Source organism: Diceros bicornis, chromosome 38 (genome assembly GCF_020826845.1).
Source record: "Diceros bicornis minor isolate mBicDic1 chromosome 38, mDicBic1.mat.cur, whole genome shotgun sequence".
NCBI lineage: Eukaryota > Metazoa > Chordata > Mammalia > Perissodactyla > Rhinocerotidae > Diceros > Diceros bicornis.
Genome location: NC_080777.1, coordinates 26,479,532 through 26,503,407, shown reverse-complemented (window position 1 = coordinate 26,503,407; position 23,876 = coordinate 26,479,532). Strand labels below are relative to the sequence as shown.

Here is a 23,876-nt window from a genome sequence, read left to right as displayed (position 1 = left end):
CTCTCTGCCAGTTCAAAATGTTATATTTCAAATTTTTCTTTATTTTTAGTTTAAAAAGAAGTTAAAATTAGTGAACTGTGAAACAAAGGATGGGAACAAGAGTTACATATTTTCAGATGTTACTTGATGGAAACATTAAAATCTTTCAAAACTGGCATAAGGTCAATATTAATTCACATGGAATATGTTGCTTTGAAATAGCCTTGCTTATTATAACTGTGTACTGCTTTTAAAAATGGCTTTTAGGGAAATTTCTTTTTTAGGAATAGGTGTTGAGTGAGGCTTGTGGGTTACAAGAATCGGTAACTAACCATAATTTGCCACCTTACCTTTTTGTTCGGTTACTTCCATTTCCCCTAACCCTTTTAGTACATTATTAGTAGATAAGCTCTTTAAAGTAATATTGCTAGATTGTTTACTAATGTTTAAAATTTAAGCCTGAAATACAGTTAGAGAGAATAAGTAGATATGAAGGCCCTTTACTATTAAAATTTTGAAGTTTAAAAAATATTCTCTATTAGCTGAAAATGTTGAACTTGATCAACATATGGTACCAGCTAGCCTTGTCCCCACCAGTTCTTTTGTTATCTTGTTATTGTTATAAGGCTTAATGACAGTTGTAAGCCATAGTTCTGGATGTGGGGGTTAGTCCACCCTGGGGAGAAGAGGAGGAAACAGCAGTGTGGATTATGGAAATATGGATTGATCTAAAAAGAGACGTCTTGTAAAAGAATGGAGCTCAAAGAAAAGCTAGGAAAAACTGATGAAAAGATGATGGAATATGATGTGAAAATGATCATCTGAAATCTTTCCTTTTATTCCCAGCTGCTATGTTTTGGAGAAAAGGAATGCATTTGTATGTTAAGGGAGAGCTAAAAGAGGCCAGATGAATAGTATTATTTATTAGATATATTTTCATTTTTAGGTAGATAAATTATGTGCATTTTAATAGACTTTGCACATGTTAGACTTTTTAAATCTTAAAGACATAATGTTAGGTATGATATTTCATAGAAATGTTTCAAGTAGTATACAACATTTGATTAACGTTTGGACTTTAAATACACCTAATTTCAAAAATTGACTTCGTGGTTGTTATATATTAAGTATTTTAACTAATTGTGATGGTAAATATTATATTTAAAATATGAGTTAGTTTCTAGTACCTTTATTACTTAGTTATTCAATTACATAGTTACATGTTTATTCATATGTATTTTTCTAGACAAATGATAACATTGCAGCTTATCTTGGTAAGCTAGTACCAAATGGTAATATATATGTATCTTTATCCTTATCCTATTTGACCAGAAAAGACAATAATGTGGTCTAGTGGTCATTTTTGTGAAGACAGACGCAAGGTTCGTGTGAGTTTAACTAGTTTCTGATGTGCTTGTGTGCAATGAAAGAAAAGTTGTCGCCTGATTCTAAAGTTGGGAAGAAGTTAGCATGAAAGCATAGAAGTAAGGCGTTCGTGGGGAGGATCATATTTTGAAGGAAGATGATGTTTTCAATTTTAGATATGCCAGATATCCTGGTAGAATATCTTCTAAGTATTAGGAAACCTCTGACTAGAGTTCAGGAGAGGATGATGATATGGTTTCACATAGCTGTTAAGTAGCTGAACTGGGTTCTGAACCACACATTCTGGCTGGAGAGCCCAGACTTTCATGCATTGTGTGTTTAAGTGAGATTAGATTCCCGGTGCAGAGGTGAGGGCTGAAGACAGAAGCCTGGGGAACACTAGTAGAGAGGGCTTATGGAGAAGGAGTCATGAAGTAGCCCAAAAAATGGCAAAGATAGGAGAAGAACTAGATAAAATGGGCATAGACATCTAGGGAAGATATGTGTAAGCAGGGGACGATTAGTCAGAAACCTTGGCTTCCTCAGATCAAGGGGCAGATCACTTTCATCTTTTAATCTCAAGTGTTTCATACATGGTAGATATTGAATAACACATGTTAAATGAATGAATAAAGTGTTACACGTGGCAGAAAAGTCAAATATGATAACGACTAGAAAAAAGGCTCTTAAATGTAGAAATTAGAGATCACTGGTGGCAGCTGGCTGGGACGACTCAGCAGCAAGAAGTGATAGAGACTTGCTGAGTGTCCATCCTACTTTTAAGAGAATGTTCAGTGGAAGGAAGAACTGTTTTAGTTCTATTTTTTAGCTGACCAAAGGTTGAATCTAACTTTACAGAGTTTACCTTAGTCTGCTTTTACAAATATATCACTCTTGTTTTTTTAATTACTCCTTATTTTCCCTGTATTCCAAACAATAATATATTGTAAAGAAAAAATAGAAGGTATGAGATAATTTATTCAAGAGAATTAATTCTTAATTGAGAAAGTTTATCAAATAACTGTATATATACTTTCTAGTTTATTGAGTAAAATCCTTTACAAGAGACTCAGGAAATTGTGTTTTCTCTTTAAGATTATCTATGCCCAAGTGGACTAGACTGGGAGTGATCAAAACTCATTGCTATTTGGTGAGGCCTGTTTGGTGGCTTTCTGTATGTGAAAAGAACCAGTGTTCACGGTTCAGTTTCTCATGGAAAGAGTTCTGCATTACGAGAACTAAGACCAAAATTGGCACCTTTACTTATAATCTCAGCAAGAGGCCAAGATTACATCAGCAGGGAGTGTGAACTAAATTTTTATTTCAAGAGGTAGATCTTCTATAATGGGTGGGGCAGAATAAGTTTGCAAAATAATAGCTCACAATATTTCTGTTTAATATTTCAAGAAACACTCATTAAAAAAAACTTACAAATTCAAATTTAATTGTAGTTTGATACATTAAAAGTTATGGGCATGTCCATTTTTTTATGCAAGAAAAATCTTGTGTAATTTAAGATAACTTAAAAATACAAAAATAAAAAAATCAAGAGTTCCTGGATTCTTGATTTTTAGTCCTGTTTGCTGACTGTATCTGAATAAGGTTTTATTTTAGTTACTAACTGTTTAGTTCCTGCTTTAAATTGACAGGGATAAAAATGTCTAGCAAGCTGCATTGAATCGAATTGCTAAAGATATAACTGACCCCAGGGTGTTTACCATCTGAGCTACAGTTTTCCGTGTCTTTATCTGACCACCATATATACAAAGCTTTGAGGTATCTACAAAGTCCCGCTCTTGAGCCTAAGGTAAATACTCTCTTAACTCTAAGTCTCTCTATTATCATTAACCTTGTTTAACCTCATCCTGCCTGTGTTCTTCTAGTACTATTTACTTGTTCTGGGATGATCCTTGTTCTGATACGTGACACGTGATTTTGTTTCAGAGTTTAAATAATATGCTTCAAATTTAATTATTTGGTATTTTGCTCATCTGTGAGAAAGAATCAACTTAAGCCCTTATTTCTTAGTCTGTTATTTGAAAGGAGTTAGATTTATGTTTTTACTGTAAATCTAATATTCTCAGTAGTAATAAACAAGCATAGACATAATCAGCATTGTCTTTTTGCCTCAGGACTAAATTTCTAGGGGAATGGAACAGCCTAGGACAGGTAAGACTCACATTTGTGATTGCATGTTATCTCATCTCTCCTCATGATTCCTTCACATCCTGGCCCCCTTTATTTTTCTGTGTGCCAGGTTGAACTTTAGTTCTGAAGTATTAATTGTATAATTTTAACTCTTTATGTATATGGACACTATCCACCATATAGAGACCAAGTAGGCATCAGATTTAGGCATCTGCTGATTATATATTGGAACCTTATGAAAACAAAGTGAAAAAGAATACATGGGGTGGGGAATAATGGTTAGAAACTTTTTCCTGTGATTTCAAATCCTTACTCTGACATTTGTCAGCTGTGTGACTTGGGACAAATTACTTAGTCTCTTTGACCTCTAATTTTTTCCCCCACATACGAAAGGGAATAAAACGTGCGTTGTTGTAAGGATTAAATGAGATAATATATGTAAAGTGCTTAGGTCAGAACCTGGCTCAGGGTAAGCAAATTTTTTTATTATCATATCTTTATTTAGGAAGATAATGAAAAAGAAAGCATGCAGACGCTTAAATCACATTTCCTTGAACTGTCGATCAAGACAAGTTGATTATGATGGTGCTAAAACTATCGTTTCACATGAGTTCATTACAGTTTTTTCAGAGCATGAGTGGTATGCCAGGCACTGGTGAGGCATTAGGGGAACTCCAAAGTTGAATAAGCCCTCAAAGATTTTGGAGATTCATTTGTTCCAATTGATCATGCCAGTTGTAACAACTAGGACTTTCTCGTTCTCCACTAACTTCGTTGATCTCTGGTTACTGACTAATGACATATTGTGATTATAATACCAGAAGTGGTTGAAGACTCTATAACCTGTCTCTTGATACAGATCATTAGGAAAATAAAGATATGATATGTTTTCATCATTGTATGAGAAAATATAGTGATTTCATGACTTTGGAAGTTATACTAAAGTTGCTTGTTGAGGAGAGTATAAAAATATGAAGAATAATATTGATCCTCCACAGCAATGAAGAATAAAACAGTTATATCTCCTATTGCTTCCGTGTCTTTTAATCAGTGCCATCCCCTTCTCTGTCTTAATATAGGCCAGAGTCTCTCTCTAGAGCCTCAGACATTTTATCCAACAACCTCCTGGATGTCTCCATTTTCACTCCTATATGCGTCTTAATTTTGTGCCATTCTCTGCATTCCTGCTGCAACTGTCTTACTTCAGGCCAACACCACTCACCTCGATTATTACAAACACCTTCTATCTGATTTCCCAGCCTTCAGTCTTGTCCTTTTAAATCCACTCTACACAATGTAGCCAGAGTGATCTGTCCAGAATTGAAGCCCAATCATGTCTCTCCCTTGTTTTAAACCCTTCAAAACTTCCCTATTTTTCTTAGGTAGGGTGACCATGATTTATTGTCCAAACTGAGATACACCTATGTAACCCACATTCCTTTAAATATACAGACTATCTCTATCACTCCAGAAAGTGCCCTCTTGGGGCTTCCTGGTTACTCCCTGTTCTCCCTACCCGGCCCCCATAGCCCCGGGCTACCACTGTTCTGATTTCTGTTATAATAGATTATATCTTGGACTCTTTTGAGAGTAAAAAGGAGTGCTTTTGATACTTATGCTGAGAAGATACATGTAAAGTGTTCTGGGCAAACCAGGAGGAATGGTTTCCCTGCTCTTTGCCTCAAATCCAAACTTCTTAATTGGCTTAAAGGCCTTATGGAATCAGTCCTCTGCTTATTTCTCAAGCCACATTCTCTCATCACTCTTCCAAACTTGTGCTTGTTCTTTCTCATCTCTAGACCTTTCTTTGTATGTATTCTTTCCTGTGATGGGAAGACCACCCTTACCTCCCTCTCCTCATGCTATACCTGGCCAACTTCTCATTCTCCCTTCATTTCTCCATTTAGATAAGGTTTCTTCCCTGGGGACTTTGACTACACTCGCAGAAGCACCCCTCCTAAATTTGGTTTACATGTCTGTCTGCTGCACACCATTGTTTTTTTCACTTTTCCCACCAATGCTCTTATTACATTATGTTGTGATTGCCTGTGATCGCTATTCACACATTAAATATTTCCTAAATAAGCCACATAAACATATTAATTATTTATACAAATAAGTTCACATTGAGTTTGTAAATATATGAGTTAATACTGATTAGACTTTATACCTTTTTAAGTAAATAGTCTTCATAGAACAGTCTATATTTCATAATTGTCTAGTTGTAATTTAATTCTTCTAGATAAATAGATTCTTCTAGACTAAATAGATTTGTTTGTTTAGTCTAAATAGCTAAATAGATTTGTCTATTTAGTCCAAATAGCTAAATAGATTTGTCTATTTAGTCCAAATAGCTAAATAGACAATCAATTATGATTTTTCCAAGCTTTTAAAATACACCATGATTCTCATTTCTATTAGGTGATCTTGCAGACTCCAGGGTCCTTCAAGGAATAGAGAAATAATTAGTAAATATACCATTGCTCCCAGAATCTAATAGCCATCTAAAGATATATTTTTCAAAAACCTTAAAGTATAGGGTCCCTAATTTATGCTCTAGAACTAGAGGTTCTGTTGTTTCTTAAAGCATCAGACAAACGACAGGATTCCCATCTGGTTTATCACAGGATTCACTATCTAGGGAAAATTAAGCAGTTTAGGCATAGTTCTGAACTAGGTTCAAGGCAGGACCAGAAAAAAAGGGTAATTGTAATTTACTGCCCTGGAACATATCATCTCTCTCTTTGTCATCCGTAACACAAAAATCAGTTCTCTAATGTGTGATCTGTGCATTGAATGTGGAATATTTGCATGAATATCATGACAGAAAGATCTGCACATGGCCTAGGTGTGAAGAATAAGAGAAATAATATGAATCAGGATCTGGCAGTCTATAAGTCTGGAGAAAAATATAAAATAAAGATTAACAAAGAACAAAGAGAGACTGCCTCAAAATTAGGGAAAATAGAAAACATAATTCTCTCATAGAGGCCAGTGGTAGAAAGAGGATATGTGTTCCAACGGTACGTTTAACAATATCTTAGCCGGGGTAGTTGAAGGAAAGGCCTAATTTGAGGTTGTAGAAGAGAGCAAGAAATAACTTCCATTCCTCAATTTGGCGAGTGCCTTACATGGAGGTGGTAATTAATCTTTATTAAGTGGATTGATAAATAAGTACATGAAAAAAGAATTTTATTAATAAACCCTCCCTTAAATGCAAAATGTTTGTTGGCATGACTCTTTGAAGATATTTTTAACTCAAAAGAAGTAGCCAGTGTGATAGCCCAAAGTAAACTCCTATACATATTGAAAACATCAGATATATACATTGTATGACCTTGCAGTGTGAATAGAGTTTGCCTCTATTGGGTTTGGTTAAATAGAAATAATAGAATATATTCAAATCTATGTCTATACATGTATCTATATCCGTATGCACCTATATTAAATATATTAAAAGTCTTCAAAGGAGGCAAATAAATTATTTAGTATAATACTTGTCATTTTATATCTCAGTATGTTAATATTTTGGCATAGGTCGTTGGACACAGGACTTTAAATGTTGTAGTTATTCAGTAAATATTTGTTGAATAAATAAATATCTTCTTCATTTAAATTCATATGACATTTAAGAGTTCTTAAAACAAGTAACTAATTAATGAAGGAGCACCAGTTGTTAGGGGGTTTCTATATTCCTGACGTTGTCTAATCATTTTATGTGGATTTTTATTTAATTTTCACTTAATCCTCATATAAATCCCCAAATGAATCCTCACTTAATCCTACGAGACAGCTAATTGTTGCCCATTTTCTGGTTGAGGTGGCTGAAGCACATAGGCAATAGCTTGCAGAGCCGGAACTGGAATGTTAACTGCTTGACTCCAGACATGGTGCGCTTGAGCACTGTGATTGCCACATTCTCTGCGTGCCTGTGTGCTTGTGTGCCTATGGGCATATGTGCATGCGCTTGTTTTCTAATGATCTAGTCTTCAGTATCCCTAGTTCTGAAAATCAGAAATCATATTTCTTTACCCTTCACGGCATCTAACTGTGGGTTGGAGTCATGGTAGCTGATCAATAGACAGACGTAAACCTTATTTCTTTGTAAGAAGTGAAGCGTTTTCCTACTTATTTCTGCTTATCTTGATTTAAATGACTGATATTCATTTTTAAATACATTAGTACCTATAAATGCAAATAAATATTATAGGCAGTGTTCTATTTTATTATATATTTCTGTTGATCTAGAAAATGTTACTAGGTAAAATAGAGGTGCATGAGGCAAAGAGTAGATATAGTTAGTCTGAAAGAAGTGGGAGGTTATGTGGTTGTTAGGGAAAAGAAAGGGAGTCTTCCTGAATGGCTTTTTCTTAGAGTTGGATAATGTTATTCAGATCCTTGATTAAAAGTTAATGTTAACCTAGGAATAAAAATCTTAAAGCAGTTTGTAATAGAATTTTTGACAAAAAAAACTTTGGGAGCTTATTTCCATATATATGTATATCCACATCCTTTCCTTTCATGCCTTTTAAATGCTTCTCTTTATCTTAAATTAATGAGGGAAATGTATTATGCCTTTTATTTGCCAAGCAAACCATCTGTCTAGTTGTAAATATACATATTTTTGTAACGTCAGTGTCCTGCTTCGAGTCTAGGCTTTTCATTGCATTACATTAAACTCGGGTGGTTGTAGACTGAAGAGCTCTCAGCACCGAAGACTGATACACATAGAACCCAAGTCCTTGAAATTCGTATTTCAGCAGCAGTTCTTTTTATAGCAGAGTGAAGTTGCTTCATGGCAGTTATTGAAATCTTCCAACAATAAAATTTCATTTTTAATTTTTGATAGTGAAAAATACCTTGATCAGAGTTAATCTAAATGGTTTTAGTGTCAGAATTCACAGACTTACAGTGCTTTCCCTAATTTAAGGAGGAGGGTTGAAAGGAAACTTTACTTCTAATTGGAAGAGAACATAAAAGTAAAGAGAAAAATCCCACAGTGGGCTCAGTTATTCTGATAGTTATTCCTTGCTTCTAAGTTTAAAATAGATTCTCGAAGCTTAAAAAACTTGAAAAAAATGAGAAAATTTAAAGAGGCTGTAAGTGTAATTTACCATATTAGTGTAATTCTGCCTTTTAATAAAACGCATTCTCATTTAATCACTCTGCTGGTATAGCTATGTTTCCCTTGAAACTTGGAAACAACTTGCAGCGCCCCTGTGAGTTTGCTGTGGTGCTCCAGAACATCTTAGTGTACGGTTTGGGAATCTCTGTTCTGCACTGTGCAACCTGCCTGTGACTAAGTAGCTCATGCAGGTTTCTTTTGAGGAAAAAAAGTTTGTTCTCCCGTGTAGAGCACAAACAGATTGAATGAAAACTTGTTTGTTGTAGGGGGATAATATTCAAAATTAAGTAATTATCTTTTTAGAAATCTGTGGCCTTTGTGAAAAATTAAATTAAAATTGACAGATATCCTCCTTGTTGTTGTAAAATGATTCTGAAAGTGTTACTCAAATGAATAAAATTATGGATATTTAAAAATTGTTCTTACATAATACTGTTATATTTTCCTTGAAAACTTTAGTGTAATTCTTATCTGATTAAAATTATTGTGAGGAGTCTGAAGAAAGAAAATACGAATCTTCACTCAAGCTTCTTTATAATTACATGTGTCATGGTTAGCGGAAAGTGAATGGGTTTGAATTCTGACTTTTCCTCTAACTAATCTGACGATAGATAACTATTTCCCTTGCCATCGATTAGTTTAGGAGTGGCTGTGACCCTCTGGCTAATTAGATATAATGAGAAAGTCAGCTGATGGGGCTTCTGGGAAAGGTTTCCTCACTGATAAAAGAGAGACTCACAGAAAGAGATGCTTTTTTCACTGGATACTGCTATGTCTTCATGTGATGTGCTGAACTCTGGCAGCTCATTTTGTGACCATGCGTACAAGTAGCTGAGGGCAAAACTAACAAACTCGGGACAGCAGAGCAGAAGGATGGAGGACTCCTGAGCCCTCGAGAAGGATGATATTAAATTAATCAGTCCTGAACAAGTCTACCTTATCACTTCTTTCATGGAGAGAATAACTATTCCTTTTTTAATTATTTATTTATTCGAACAGTTTTATTTATTTATTTAATTTTTTTGTGAGGAAGATCAGCCCTGAGCTAACATCCATGCTAATCCTCCTCTTTATGCTGAGGAAGACCGGCCCTGAGCTAACATCTATTGCCACTCCGCCTCCTTTTTTTTCCCTTTTTCTCGCCAAAGCCCCAGTAGATGGTTGTATGTCATAGTTGCACATACTTCTAGTTGCTGTATGTGAGATACGGCCTCAGCATAGCCAGAGAAGCGGTGCGTCGGTGTGCGCCCGGGATCTGAACCCGGGCCGCCAGTAGCGGAGCGCAAGCACTTAACCACTACTCCACGAGGCCAGCCCAACTGTTCCTTTTATACATTAAGCACCCTTAACTGATATGATTAGTCTTCTTCCTTAATTATAAATGCTATTTAGACTAAGTTAAAGAGTCAAGACCCTCATGGGTCTATAATGTAGGCAATCAAACATGTTTTGAAAAACCCTCCCAAGTGATTCTTATACCATCTTACCTTTCTTCTAATTCTTTCTTCCCTCCCATTGAGAACCTCTGGAGCAAGATAGTTATGAAATTGAATTGAAAGCGCTTGATGAATAATTGATTATATGTGTAGGTCAGGGAAAGGGAGAGGTCTAGACAACTACTGTGGTTTGGGTTTGGGTAATTGGGTGGATGGTGCTGTCATTCTGGGTGATAAGGACCATAACTAAAAGAATGACTTCAGTTTTGTACATTCTGAATTTGAGGTGTCTGGGAAACATTTGGAAATTGATACCAGAAAGTAGTTAGATGTATAATCCTGGAGTTCACAGAGATCTCTAAGCTATAAGACTATGAGATTTGGTAGTTGTAGTTGAAACTGGGAGTGTAGAGATTGCCTAGGCAGATATACCTTATTGAGAATGGTAGAGAGGAATATATGGAGCCTCAGAAAACATCAATATTTCAGTGTAGGCTAGGAGAAGAAGTGGTTGAAGAGGAAAAGGAATTCCTGATACCAACAATGACATATCTCATTTCATCTTATATTTTTCTCAGAGAAATTCTAAGATCCTTGCAGTTATCAAACTTTAATCAGGAGGTAAACTTTACATATTTTAACTTTTTTTTAAAAAAAAACTAGATTCTTAAATGCTTGTTTCCCCTTGTGTTTGATTAATTTATAATGCTAAATGGTAATCTCATGGGATAAAGAGTTAATATACCACTCTAATACTGGCAGTTTACTCTCTCCTCTCTCACAGGATCAATTTGATCATGATGCTAGTACAGATATAGGATAAGGGACCAAAAAAACCCAATGTATAAATTTCCATCAGTCCTTGTTTCCAGTCCTTTGTATGATAGCAGATGTATTGTTTTTAGGGCATATACACATATATGTTGTTGCCCCTTGTATTTTGCTGTTCATAATTTTGTATTCTACTTTTATCTTTTTGTTACTTCTATTTTTAACATTTGACATGTTAGTCAATGTACTCTTTTTGTATAAAAATAAAATATTTTAGAGAATTAAGAGGATTTTGAAAACCCAAATAATTTTTCTTGCTAAGGAAATTAGGTATTTCATATAAACAAAAGCCTGTAGAAAAGGGGGAAACATAACTTTTGAAGAGTATTATCTTAAACCTTTCAGATAGTCTGTGGGTGCCAACCTAGAATTGTGTGTGTTTCTATGCATGTGTGTGTCATGTCAAAAACACTGTGTGGTGGGAATATCAGACTTTATGAACACTTCCAATAAATAAAAAAGTACAATTTTCAATCAACATTATTGCTAAAAGGATCCAAAAAATCTATTTGCATGTTTCTTATTTGTCCCTCCAACTCTCTCTCTCTCTTTTCTTTTTTAACTTCAGTTTGAATAGCACCTATAATTAAGGAAGAAAACCGAGCCCTGGGAGCTAGGTAGTACTTCCAGCTATTGATCTGTGTAAACCCAGCTTATACTGTCAGGGGAGAAACAGTCAACTGCTGAGCTGCTTTGTCGCTGACATAAGCTGAGAGAGGATTTTTTTTGTCTATACTGTTTATACACTAGTCTATAGACCTGCTGGCTGGTTGAATTTTAAAGAGTGCGGAGGTTTAAAGACTTGTCCCCTGAGGGATGCTTCTGCCAGTTGGGCAGCGAGCTGAGGGCTGTTCTGCAGAAATGTGTGCATGTGCGTTGCTTGTGGAAGAAGTCCGGGGGGCTGGGGGGTGGAGTGTGAAAGATGGAGCCACTAAGTGGGAAGCAGTCTTCTTAATTTGAGTCTTAAAATTGATGTGAAATATATTACTAATTTGGATTAAATATATTTAGAGGCAGACAATGAATTTTGAATATATATCTTGTTACAGAAATTATATAAACAATTTTGCAGGAGGGATAAATAGTGTTCATATGTGTAGTAAATATGGTAAATGGCTTCAATTTATGCAGCACAAGATAAGGATTAGCAATGGTCAAATGAACTGTTCTCATTTGTAATGAGCTCTTTTCAGTTTAAGTAATTTAAGTTATATCAAGTTTAGTGGCTTTTTAAATTAAATTTATCAAAACGTTGTCAGTAGTAAAACAGTTAGCTTTTTCTAAATATGGGGTCAGTGTTCATGCTTTTAAAGGTGCATGTTCATAAGCAAACCAAGGTACCCTGCCCTGAAGATAGAAGGTTACTTTTTCATATGATGCTTTTCTTTCTTCTTCAGTGGCTTCAGGCTGTTGAAGCATTCTTGGGTATTGGCATTGGAATTTTCCAGTGTTTTATTTTTAATTGATACCTTATTGCAGTCTACATTTTAAAAGAGCATGAGAATTTTTACTTTAAAACTATATATATATTAAATATATAGGGTTTAAATATTGAGATATTGATGATTTCTCTGGATGTAAGTTTTATTGGTAAAGAGGTAGTAGGTAAGCTATTTTTTGAGGGGGGTGACTGCTACATTAAGATGTTTGTTCTCTTTTCTTTTTAATAGGAAACATCCTTATAAATCTCTGCTCTGTCTTGTAAAATCGCCTGGCTTTGAACTTGTATGATGTTATCTTCAATTCTAAAGTTTAACTTTAGAATCAGAGTTAATTTTAAGTTGTTTTTCATATATAACAAAATAAGATTTTTTTCTATTTTTTGCCAGATGGCTGACAATTATTTGCATTTTGTTATAATTGTTAATGTGAATGATTTTTAGTAGTTTTTAAATTTATTTTGTAATGACTATAAAATCACTGCCGGTTTCAAAATCAATGCAGTTATTTTCTATTAGTAATTAAAACATTGATTTTCATATTAGGCTATTCTTAAATGCCAAGTGCACAAATTAGAAGCTATGTTGTTTTAAATTTAAAGGCTTGTTTTTAGATACATATTTCTTTAAGAATGGTATTTGAGATAAAACTTAATGTTACTGTTGTTGAATTTACCTAGAGTTGAAACATATAATGTGTTTCTTTAGCTATAGAAAGTCTTTTTTTTCCAACCGTTTTACTCTGGGACATGTAGAGTTGTTATACCTCTAGTAATTCATTCAGCTGCCAACTTCATTCCCTTTTCTCTGCCTGCATTTTAATTGAAACAACATTTATATTTTTGAGCCAGGATCTGTCAGAAGTCCCTGTGGCTAGTCTGTGGTACAAGTAGCAGCAGACGTAGCTTACCCATATGGTGCGGTGCTTCTTGTAAAATCCATATGGCCTTGTTGAAGGGAATCCCAGCGGGGATGTGAAGGGTGTTAATACCCTTCAGGCCGGGCCTTTCCCTCCTGGGGCTTCCATGGCATTGTCAGTGCAATCTGCCAAAGCAGAAACTTAATTCCTTTTTAATAATCAATTATTTTAGTCTATGAACCTGTGCTATTTTTCTTCAGAAAAAAACAAACTTTTTTCCCCTAGAAAAAGTCTCAAAAAAAGTTTTAATTGCATCTTTAAAAATATTCTAAAGCTTTTTTCTTTTTGATTTGCATTTGCAGGAAGTACTACAGAGTGTGCCAAAGTTCTGTTTCCCCTTTGACGTTGAAAGGTACAGTGTGTGTCATCATTTAAGTAATAACTTTAGCCCATCTAAGTGAGCACTTTAAAATTATTACATGTGTTTTTTAAATAAAATGAAATGTACTGCACTGCTTCCAGCAAAAACACTAGAGGTTCAAAATTAAATAATATTTGGAATGAAGAAGGCTTTAAATCGTTATATCTTTTGTTTTCTCCACTGTGGCCAGTTAGGAGAAGTCTTAAGGTTCCATTTCTTCCTTTTGTTCTTCAGGTACATATTGTTAAGTACTAACAGGAAAAATATATTAATGTGCCCTTGGTCAGAGCCTTAGAATTGTGTCTTTTAAAATTAGATGTATATATCCTGGTTTCTATCTCACTTCACCGTAATTGAAAAGACCATCTGTGTGATATTGTAAAACTCATGGCTAGTTGTCTCCCAAGCATAGCTTGATAGAAATAGCGCAATACTAGCGCTATTTCTAAGGCTATGGGGAAACCTTCCCAGCAGTTTTGAAAATCTCATTATGTTTGTATTTTTCTGAAGAAATACTGAATGAATAGAGTACTACCTGTATGTAGTAGGAATTTCACAGAATATGTAGCCCTTTGAGTGTAATAACAGATCACATTGTTTTTCATGTGTTTTTCACACCCTATTATCAGTTTTTTTTAAGAGTATGGTATGAGGGGATTTTAAAAGAACATTTATTTTAGGAAAATATTTTGCTAAAGTGAAGATTAGTGAAAATCTAAAATTTTACAATATTAAAGATAGATGATGGGTTAATTGATACTAATAAGTATTGCTGATAAATGATGCCCCTGCTTTACCTCCTTTCTGGGGAATCAGTTATGCTGCTAAAGTAGCAATTTTCAAATTAATAGCAAGGATAAAATAAAGGAAGGAAAGCTATGCAAGCATATTGTGAACATTGGGCACTAGAGGGCACATTAGGCAAAGGAGGTTGTTTTTGAAGTTTGTAAAAATTTTTAAAAAACTGTCCACTTAAAAGTATATTTGTTAAATGTTCAGCATTTGAAATGCAGTATTTCCTGACAATTGAAAACAGTTTTTAGTACTTGCACACTAGTAGTAAAGTAGCTTATTTCCTTGTACGTAATTCCTACAGCTATTTCAAAACCAAAATTTAGGTGTCATTGATATTTTATTTCAGGACAAAGAAGCAGATGTTCAGTTATGGTTGCCTAATGGCAAGATTATAGCCAGTAACAGGAAATATATATTTTAAATAGTAATAAAGATTCAGTCTAATGATTTATATTACACCTTACACTGCACTGTGACACATACTATGGTAGTATGATACTTAGTTCAAAATTAGCTAAAATCCTTTGTAATAAGCTTTTTTGTAGAAATTGTATTCTTATTTTGTAGAAATCAAATTCTTGGAAATTTATTCTCAGTATACAGGTAGCTCTAGAAAAGAATGCTGAAAAAAAAATGCCAATAGCATTTTGTATGGTACTTTATTGGGTGAGAATGTCAACAGAAGAAGCGATTAAACAGAGTTGGTAGTGGCTGCCCTTAGATTCTAAAGCAACGCGATTTGCTATCTGAGCAGTCTTAGAATAATCGGAAAGGGAGAGGCTAGAGTTGAGCAGACTCAGTCATTATGTGTAGCGTCTCACGTCCACAGTTTCAGTAATCATCTTTTCAGAATTTATGAAATATTTCACAAGTACTTTTAGGCATGTGAAAACTTATGGTAAAATACCTAATGATTCCGTGGTAAGAGATTAGTATATGCTGAGTTGCTTGGTCCATGAGGTATTACAGTTTATTTTGATGTTTGATTCATGATTTAGTTTACACATTTCACACTCATTTCAGTTTTAGAGCATAGTTCTAGCTTCAAGAACCAACTGATTGGAAAGGTGAAACCTATGCCACATATAAATATATTCTTGCTTTTGCTTTTCCTTAAGAAAATTCTCACACAAGGCTTAATGTTTTATAATATTACTGTATTTTAGAGTGTCTCAAAATCAAGTTGGACAGCACTTTACCTTTGTACTGACAGACATTGAGAGTAAGCAGAGATTTGGATTTTGCAGACTCACATCAGGAGGCAAAATTTGCTTATGCATCCTTAGGTGAGTATTTGTAGTAAAACAACAAAAAATTGGATGCACAGTAGATTAACTGTCTTTCTTTTGTACTTTGTTATGCTTAGAATGATTAAAAATATGCTTATAATTTTTTTTCTTATCTGTTTTCTCCAAATCCAAGTAAGTTGAGAAATAATTTTATTTCCTTTCTATATGTAGCATCAATTAGGTTTAAAGATTTCCCAGTAACAGTAGAATTTTTCTTGAAAGAATTGGCTCTTTTAAAGATTAGTTTTTTGTGGTTTATTTTTGAAAAACTAAATATTAAAATATGAGTTCAAATAATATGTTTCACATATTAAATAGGATGCAAAAAATTCAATTAAATTAATATGTGCTGTTTTCTATCACTGATGCAGAATTTGGATTTTTGAAAGTGAGTTGCTGCTTTAACGCAAAGGTTGCAAACTGGTGATTTTAGGCAGAAGTGTTTAGAGGTGTTTTATTTGGCCACATGATGTTTAAAATATTTTAAAAGATGTTTCTAATTTTGTAAATTTTAGTGCAATTTTGCATAAAATTCATGTTTCTGATTCCTTTTGCTAGATGGGATTATTTGCTAATTCTGGTCTTGCACTCCACAATAGCAGCAGTAAACTGGAACTAAGCCACGGGTTTTTAATTGTGTCATGAGTTTGCTGGTTGGCCACAAGTCCTCCCTGTCTGATTCAATCGCTTACATTATCTGCCTTGACTCAGTCGATAAAGTGTGTGTCTCCTGTCTGTAGACTTAGGATTTGAATTGCTGGCTGTTGAGAAGGAAGGGTCCTAAAGGTTAGCTTTTCTTTAATATGTCCTGATGAATCGGAAATCTAGATGTATTCTATAAAGATAGGACTCTATACTGTGATTATAATATGGATATTGGTCAAGTTAGATTCTATAGAAATGTTTATAGGAAAAGAAATAATGTTTAATTTAATAATTAAAATATTGCAAAGAAAACTTTGGTGTAACATTGATGTCTACTCTGTTCATTTGCTATTTAGCTACATTGATATTATTCTTGAGGGTTAGGTTATAAATTTACTCAGAACATTTGTTCGAGTTGGAGAATTGTTTTTAATCTTGCCCCGTGGCTTAGCGGTTGAGTGCGCGCGCTGCGCTGCTGGAGGCCCGGGTTCGGATCCCGGGCGTGCACCGACGCGCTGCTTCTCCGGCCATGCTGGGGCCGCGTCCCACATACAGCAACTAGAAGAATGTGCAGCTATGACATACAACTATCTACTGGGGCTTTGGGGGAAAATAAATAAATAAATAAAAAATTACAAAAAGGTAGCCAAAGATATTAAAAAAAAAAAAAAAGTAAATGCTTAACTGCTTTGTAAGTAATTGAATGTGGGTGTGCCTCCATTCTTTTCTTTAGGCACAACTTTTTCATCATGATAACAATTGATTTAAAACTACTGTTTATCCAGAAGAGTATTATGCTTCAAACTGTAGGTTGATTCTTCTAGTTTGAGTCCAGTTGGTTGGACAGCGGGGTGGAGTGACCGTGTGGAAAATGGGTGGGGAGGGCTCCTTTCATCACTGTGTTTCATGATGACAGTTCAAAAGCTGCGGTTTAAAGGGAGTAGAACCTTGTGACTCTTTTGCTCCAATAGAAAGACCAAAGCTATATGTGCTTTCTCATTTCTATGAATTTTTAAATCTTTTCATTAAAAACATCAAATTTAAAGAAAAGTTTCAAGAATAGTACAATGAACTCTTGTGTACACACATCACCAAATTCACAATTGTTAACATGCTTGTCTCTCTCTCCCTGCTCTCCTCCCCCTCAGTGTACACACACATACATACAAATTCTCTGTCTCTCTTTTTCTCTTATGTTGTTGTTGTTTTTGCTAACCCATTTGAGAGTAAGTCGTAGGCGTCATTTTTCTGTAATATTTGTTTATAGCTTACCACAGTGCCTCCAAAGTGAGTTCCTGATATTCATAATTAAAGAGTCTGAACCTTTCTCTTTGTTTTTAACTCTTAAAATATTTTGAATATGCTGAACCTATTAATAATTAGCAAATAGTTATTAAAGGTTCAGAATAGTCCCTACAAATATCCTTGTAGAATAAACATTCTTAGAAATTTCTGTTTAAATTTAGGAAAGCTGTCACTACTTCGAAATATTTACACAAAATATGAACTATAGCTATTTGTTAAATGACTGAAAGATTAGTATAGTGTCCATATCTCCCAGCCAGTTGTCATTAATTTGTAGGAAATAGATTCTAAAGCAGTTACAATAATCAAGTTATTTTTTTCTGAGGTTTTCAAACTTGTATATGTAGGAGAACACCTGCATGTTATAGTACTCTTTGAATTAGGAACAGCTTTACCTGAGAAAATATGGTTATATTATGTAAGTGTAATAAAAAGCAGAAGTAAAATCATGTATGCCAATCAAGAAAAGCTTTCACAATAAGCATTATTGGTTATTTTATCTTTTTTTTTTTTAAAAATATTATTCCTTTTATACTTGGAAGGATAAAACTCTAAATGTACTAGAAGAAAAATTGTGATTTTTTTTTTTTTTTAATTACTGTAGCCATGAGAGCCTTTATATGCCTAACCTTGAATCCTGAAACCAAAAATGTTGGAATCTGACTACGTGATGATGAAAACTTTTTGTTTGGTGACAAATATAAGAAGATTTAAAATACCAAGAATAAACTGGTAGGGAATATATTTACAACCACTGTAACAGAGAGTTGATGGCCACAATACTTAATAAGCACCTAGAAGTTAATAAGAGAAAGAAAAAGAACCCAGCAGAAAAAGAAGTAAAGCATCTGAATAAAATATTCACAGAGGAAATGTAAATAGCATGTATACCTATGAATGATGCTCAGCTTTACTGAAGGTAAAAGAAGTGGACATATTAAGATTGGCAGAAATGAAATTTTTTTTTGGAAAATACGCATGAAGGGAAACAGACACTTGATGTGCTATTTGTAGGGCTATAAAATGACATAACCTTTTGAAGGGAAATTTAATAATATCTATCAAAATTTTAAAAATCTCATATGCCTTGATTCAATTAATTCCAATTCTAGGAATTTAAATCTCAAAAATATTCCCAATGGTGAGCAGTAAAGTGTGAACAAAGTTATTTATAACAATATGGTTTATAATAGCAAAAAAATTGGACATAAATGTCCCTCAGTAGGAATTATTAGGTTTATTATGGTACCTTCCCCAATCTCCCCTTTCTGTGCCTGCTCCCTGCCAGAATATTGTCTGTTTTGTTCACTGATGTATTGTATTCCCAGTGCCTACAGTAGTGCCTGGCACATAATGAACTTTTAATAGATATTTGTTGAATAAATAGATTAGTGAATGAATGACTAATACAGTGGAATATTATTTAGCTATTAGGAAAAATTATACACACATACAGGCTCTGATTTGGAGAAATGTTTATGATACATTGTGAAATGATGAAAAGTTTCAAAGTAATATTTTGTAGTATGTTCTTATGTTTGTAAAGAACCAGTTATATGTTTATGTAAGTGTATATATTTCAAGAAGTAGTTAATAACAAAGATTTATATATTAATATCTGATTGTATATACTTATAAAAAAGTCTAGAAGGATAGACCTCTAATTTTTTTACTTTATACACTTCAGCATTCATCCATGTTTTGCAACGAGTGAAAGTCATTTTAATCAGTTTTTCCCTGCTCTAAAATTCTGAGATGCTAGGACTGTAAATAGCATATTAAAAATTAGTGGGAATTTAACCAGATCATCTTTTGTCAGGTAAGATATCTAGTGTGTTTGCAGGATAGGAAGTTATCTCACTGCCGTGTCTTAGCGTCGGCACTCTAAAGGCAGTCAGCTGATCATTGTGGTACAGCAAAATTAAGATGGGCAGGGACAGGGTGACTCTGTGCCCTTGAAGTTTGGAATCACTGGGAAAGAATGACCCTTGGAAGAGAAAAAACCAAGACTTCGAATTTAACTAGTAATTTTTTGAAGGCAGTGGGGAAGGAAGGTAGAATTATCTAATGAACTATTCATAGAATTGGTTGGGGCGGGCCGGCCCCGTGGCTTGGTGGTTAAGTGCGCGCGCTCCGATGCTGGTGGCCCGGGTTCGGATCCCGGGCACGCACCGAGGCACCACTTCTCCGTCCATCCTGAGGCCGAGTACCACATACAGCAACTAGAAGGATGTGCAGCTATGACATACGACTATCTACTGGGGCTTTGGGGGGGAAAAATAAATAAATAAAAATCTTTAAGAATTGGTTGGGGCAATCAGGTCTCTTCATTTAAAGGCCAGTTTTTCTTTGTTTTCTTTTTAGTAACATACTATGCTGATCCAGAGGCTATATGAGAGAAGATCACTCATGCTAGTCTTCTGAGTCTTGACTGGTGGCTGACCAAAGCATCAGAGTAATGTTTGCATTTAGTTTTGTGGGAGTGTCCTGGTCTTCTTAGAATTCAGCCTTAATTCTAAGTCCTAAATTCTAAGAAGCCTTAGAATTTAACCTAATAGGACTAAAACTTATTGAAAAAAATCACAAAATACATCTATGAGCAAGACGCAGAAATATGTCTTTAACCATGTTTTTATAATAACAAAAGTAATATATTTTACTATAGAAAATTTGGAAGATCCAGAGAAGTTAAAAAAAGAAAATAAAGGTTGTATTTGCAACACAACCATTACTTAGATTTTGCTATTTCATTTTGGTCTCATTTCCATAAGACTTGTTAAGATACATTTACAGGTCTTTCTATTGGATAGCAAACTAAATAATTTACTGTAGTCTTTATTCACAGTTTTTAAAATGAATGAATGTTTATAAAGCAGTTTGTAAGTTGAAAAAGCTGCTGTGGCTTTCATATTATCCCCCATAAGTGCTGAGAATTTTTTCACACGCTGAATCTGACAATTGGTCATTTCACTTTTTTCTTTCCTTAAAAGTTGAGATTTAGCACAAAAGGATTTCCTTTCTGGTTATAGTTTTTAAAATTAGTTACTTATATCTTAACCTGGAATATATTATAACTTTAGAATATGAAAAATTTTAATACCTTGTCTTTGTAGCTGTCTTTTGTGCAAAACTAGTGCATTTATATTGAAACATACTACATTTTTAGGTATTCCATTATGAGATAATACTGGATTGATTTTCAGGGGTCATTCTTAGTATCAAATGATTTAAGATGTTTAGATTAAAATTATTATTTCTCCTGTTGTCTTTATGATATCCTGTTAAACACTTTAAATTTTTTATCGTGATCAAATAAATATATCTTCACAAAACATCTTTTCATTTGTCTTACCTTCTAATGTTTGAATTTATGTTTTAATGACCTAAATTTTAAAATAATATTTATATGTCTTTTGAGTTTTTGTTGATACTGAACAGTTTAAAATATTTTACGTCCTTAAAGAGTAGTCATAATGAAAGTGAGATACATTTAAGGATGTTTAAAATTTTTAAATACAAAGTAAAATTAAGTACAAATTGGTAATACATTTTCATTAGGAAAGCAAAAAATAACTGTGTGTTGGATTTCTTGAATAGCAGAGATTTTTAGCTTAGAGACAACAACGATGATACTAATAATAACAATAAATTAAAAGCAACCTCATTTAGTGTTTGTTTACCATAAGCCATGCACTCTGCTAAGTGATTTATATACACTATTAATAAAAAACTACTCTATTCTTAGAGTTCTGAGCTCAAAAATTTGCACGTAATACTTTAAAGCTACTTTTCTCCATTCCTGGATGACATTAGTATAAGACTAGAAAGTAAGTTAGATTTACCTTAGAGTTCTAAGCTAGAAAATTTGAACACCATGCTATAAAAACTGTGTGTTCTTTTTCTCCTTATAAGATTTAAAATTGGGTATATTTGATATCTATTTGTTTTGTTCACTTTTTAGAAGAAATATTAGAACTTAGATTTATTTAATATAAAAGTTGGTATTTAATTTTGAATTTTCAGTCACAGTTGTATGCTTTAGCTCTTTCTATGACATGTTTATCCTAGTTTAACAAGATTTCAAAAATATCCTGAGATGTTACTAATTTAAATCTTGCCATTGTTTGTATTTAGAATTGCTTTCATATGCTAGCAAAAATGCAAGAAATAACTTTTTTCCTAATTTGATTAATATAATTTTACAACTATAAAATTGTCGCCAAGGTTTCAAAATGAAATTCCCTAATAAGGAGGACAGGTTGATGTGTAGGGCCTTTGTAGTCCCCCCTCCTCCCCCGCCCCCTTTAACTCATACCAAGCTGGAAGCTTTCACACTCTTCCTTTGGGCAAATCCCTTAGAAGCAGAATGTTTCAATTTTACACATTTTGTGTCAATTTTCCAGACAGAAAAACAGCCTCTAGACATTAGACGTTTTTCTACGGAAAGGCAGTTTCCTTAGTTTTATTTGATTACTATAAGTTAGGTTCCTGCTGATCACTTAGACTGTTAGTGGTTACCTGACTATTTGACAAAAAACATTTCCTTTCCTTTATTTAACCTTTGACTTCAGAATGTAAAAGTTTTATCAGCTCTGTAGTGGAAGCACAAGTGTGGGGGAAGTCTTCTTACTGCCTCAAATGGACTCATGACTTTATATATACATTTGCCTTTTGCCTTATGTCTTTACAAAAAATTAAGGAAGCAATCTTATAACTAACCTTTGAAGAATCTCATGCTTTTGTTTTAAAATAATTGGTCCTAACGTATTTGTTTCACATTTGTATATGTTTACAAGACTATGAGAGTCGACGTTATTCTTTGTTAAAGAAATTACATTTTCAGTTTTATGTAATTCAAGTAAAATATCTTATTTAGTCATTATAATACATTGAATACATCTTTTAAACTTTCTAGGATTTTTGTGGTTGGTTGTAAGAAAAGAGATTTTGACTGTCTTTGGGACTGTAAAATTTAGTGAAAAATTATTTTAACTTATAATCAGTTTAAGAGCTTATACATTAGTTAAAAATTAATTGCTTTGCACATATATTGTTTGAAAATTATCTAAGAAACCACAAAAATAAAAACATGAGAGTAACATTTCTTACCTGGACGAGGTAAGCTTATATAATTTATAATATTTATTATATATATGTTATTTTTGCCACGTATTTTGTCTTTAAAGTTTGCGGTAGAATCCTGTTAAAATTTTTGAATTATTGACTACTTTGTGTACCCTGGACCATTTTCTTGTCATACAAAAGTGAGCTGACTTCCTGTTGAGTAGTTGCTCCATATCAGGAGTTGTGAATTCAGTTACCTCCAGGGACCAGGTAAGGGACTCAAATGAGATAAGCAGATTAGGTGTCTGACAGTAGGAAGTTGGGGTGAGTATGGTGATCCAAATAGCACGCCTGCCATCCAAAGACAAGCCATTCACAGCTCTAGGTATTTGTTGCAAAGTGAAAAATGTGTGACCAGTAGTGCCAGTTCTTTTGATTTTTAACAGGAGCAAGAAATCCAGATTTTTAAATGAATTACTCAGATTTAGAAGTTGGCAGCTTATTCAGTTAAATAACAATGATGTGATGACTAAACAAAATATGTCCATGGGCTAGATACAGTCTGGAAGTAGCCAGTTTGTACCCTCTGCCCTACATCCTGTTGTTTTTTTTGTAACAGAAAATGTCTCTACTTCCTTGACATTTCCAGGAGCATTGACTAGATTACAGAGTAGTTCCACTTTGATACGTGATGTTTTTATTAAAAAAATGTGAATGATATGGACTCTTAAAAAGGAGCTAGTTATCCCCGAGAACCGGTACATGTTCACAAAGAGCACATTGTGTGTAACTGCGGTTCTTTATGGTGATAGTACTTAATGGTGTATCAGGCAGTGCTGTTGTAGAAATTTGAAAGAGTCTGTTCCACTGTTGGCTCATGAGCAAATTATATGTGGAGGAAAATGTTGGCTAGATAATGCAGTTATGAGTCTTCTTATTGGTTAAAATATCACACTTACATTGTTGAGAAATAGATTTATGTTATTTTGGGAGGGATCTTGTACTATGTTGCAGGCCATGTCCTTTTCAAAATTTTTATCCACAGTGATGAACATAGAAACAGTACTAAAGTCTGCAATTGGAAGGAATTACCAATATGTTAGATGAAAGAATCAAATCATACAGATCTTTGTCTACTGAGAAATTTGCGCACGTGAACAAGATATAATTTAAAA

At 33.9% G+C, this 23,876-nt stretch overlaps 1 protein-coding gene across 5 annotated transcripts in view; it reads left to right on the top strand.

Annotated features, from left to right (window-relative positions):
* The window catches only part of DENND1B (DENN domain containing 1B), a 251,133-nt gene that overhangs the window by 80,521 nt on the left and 146,736 nt on the right, over positions 1-23,876 (top strand). For all 5 annotated transcript variants that reach the window (XM_058533740.1, XM_058533738.1, XM_058533739.1 and 2 more), the window contains 2 exons: positions 13,545-13,594; positions 15,565-15,684. In XM_058533740.1, coding sequence (XP_058389723.1) covers positions 13,545-13,594; positions 15,565-15,684 — 170 coding nt within the window. The remainder of the gene's footprint in view (positions 1-13,544; positions 13,595-15,564; positions 15,685-23,876) is intronic.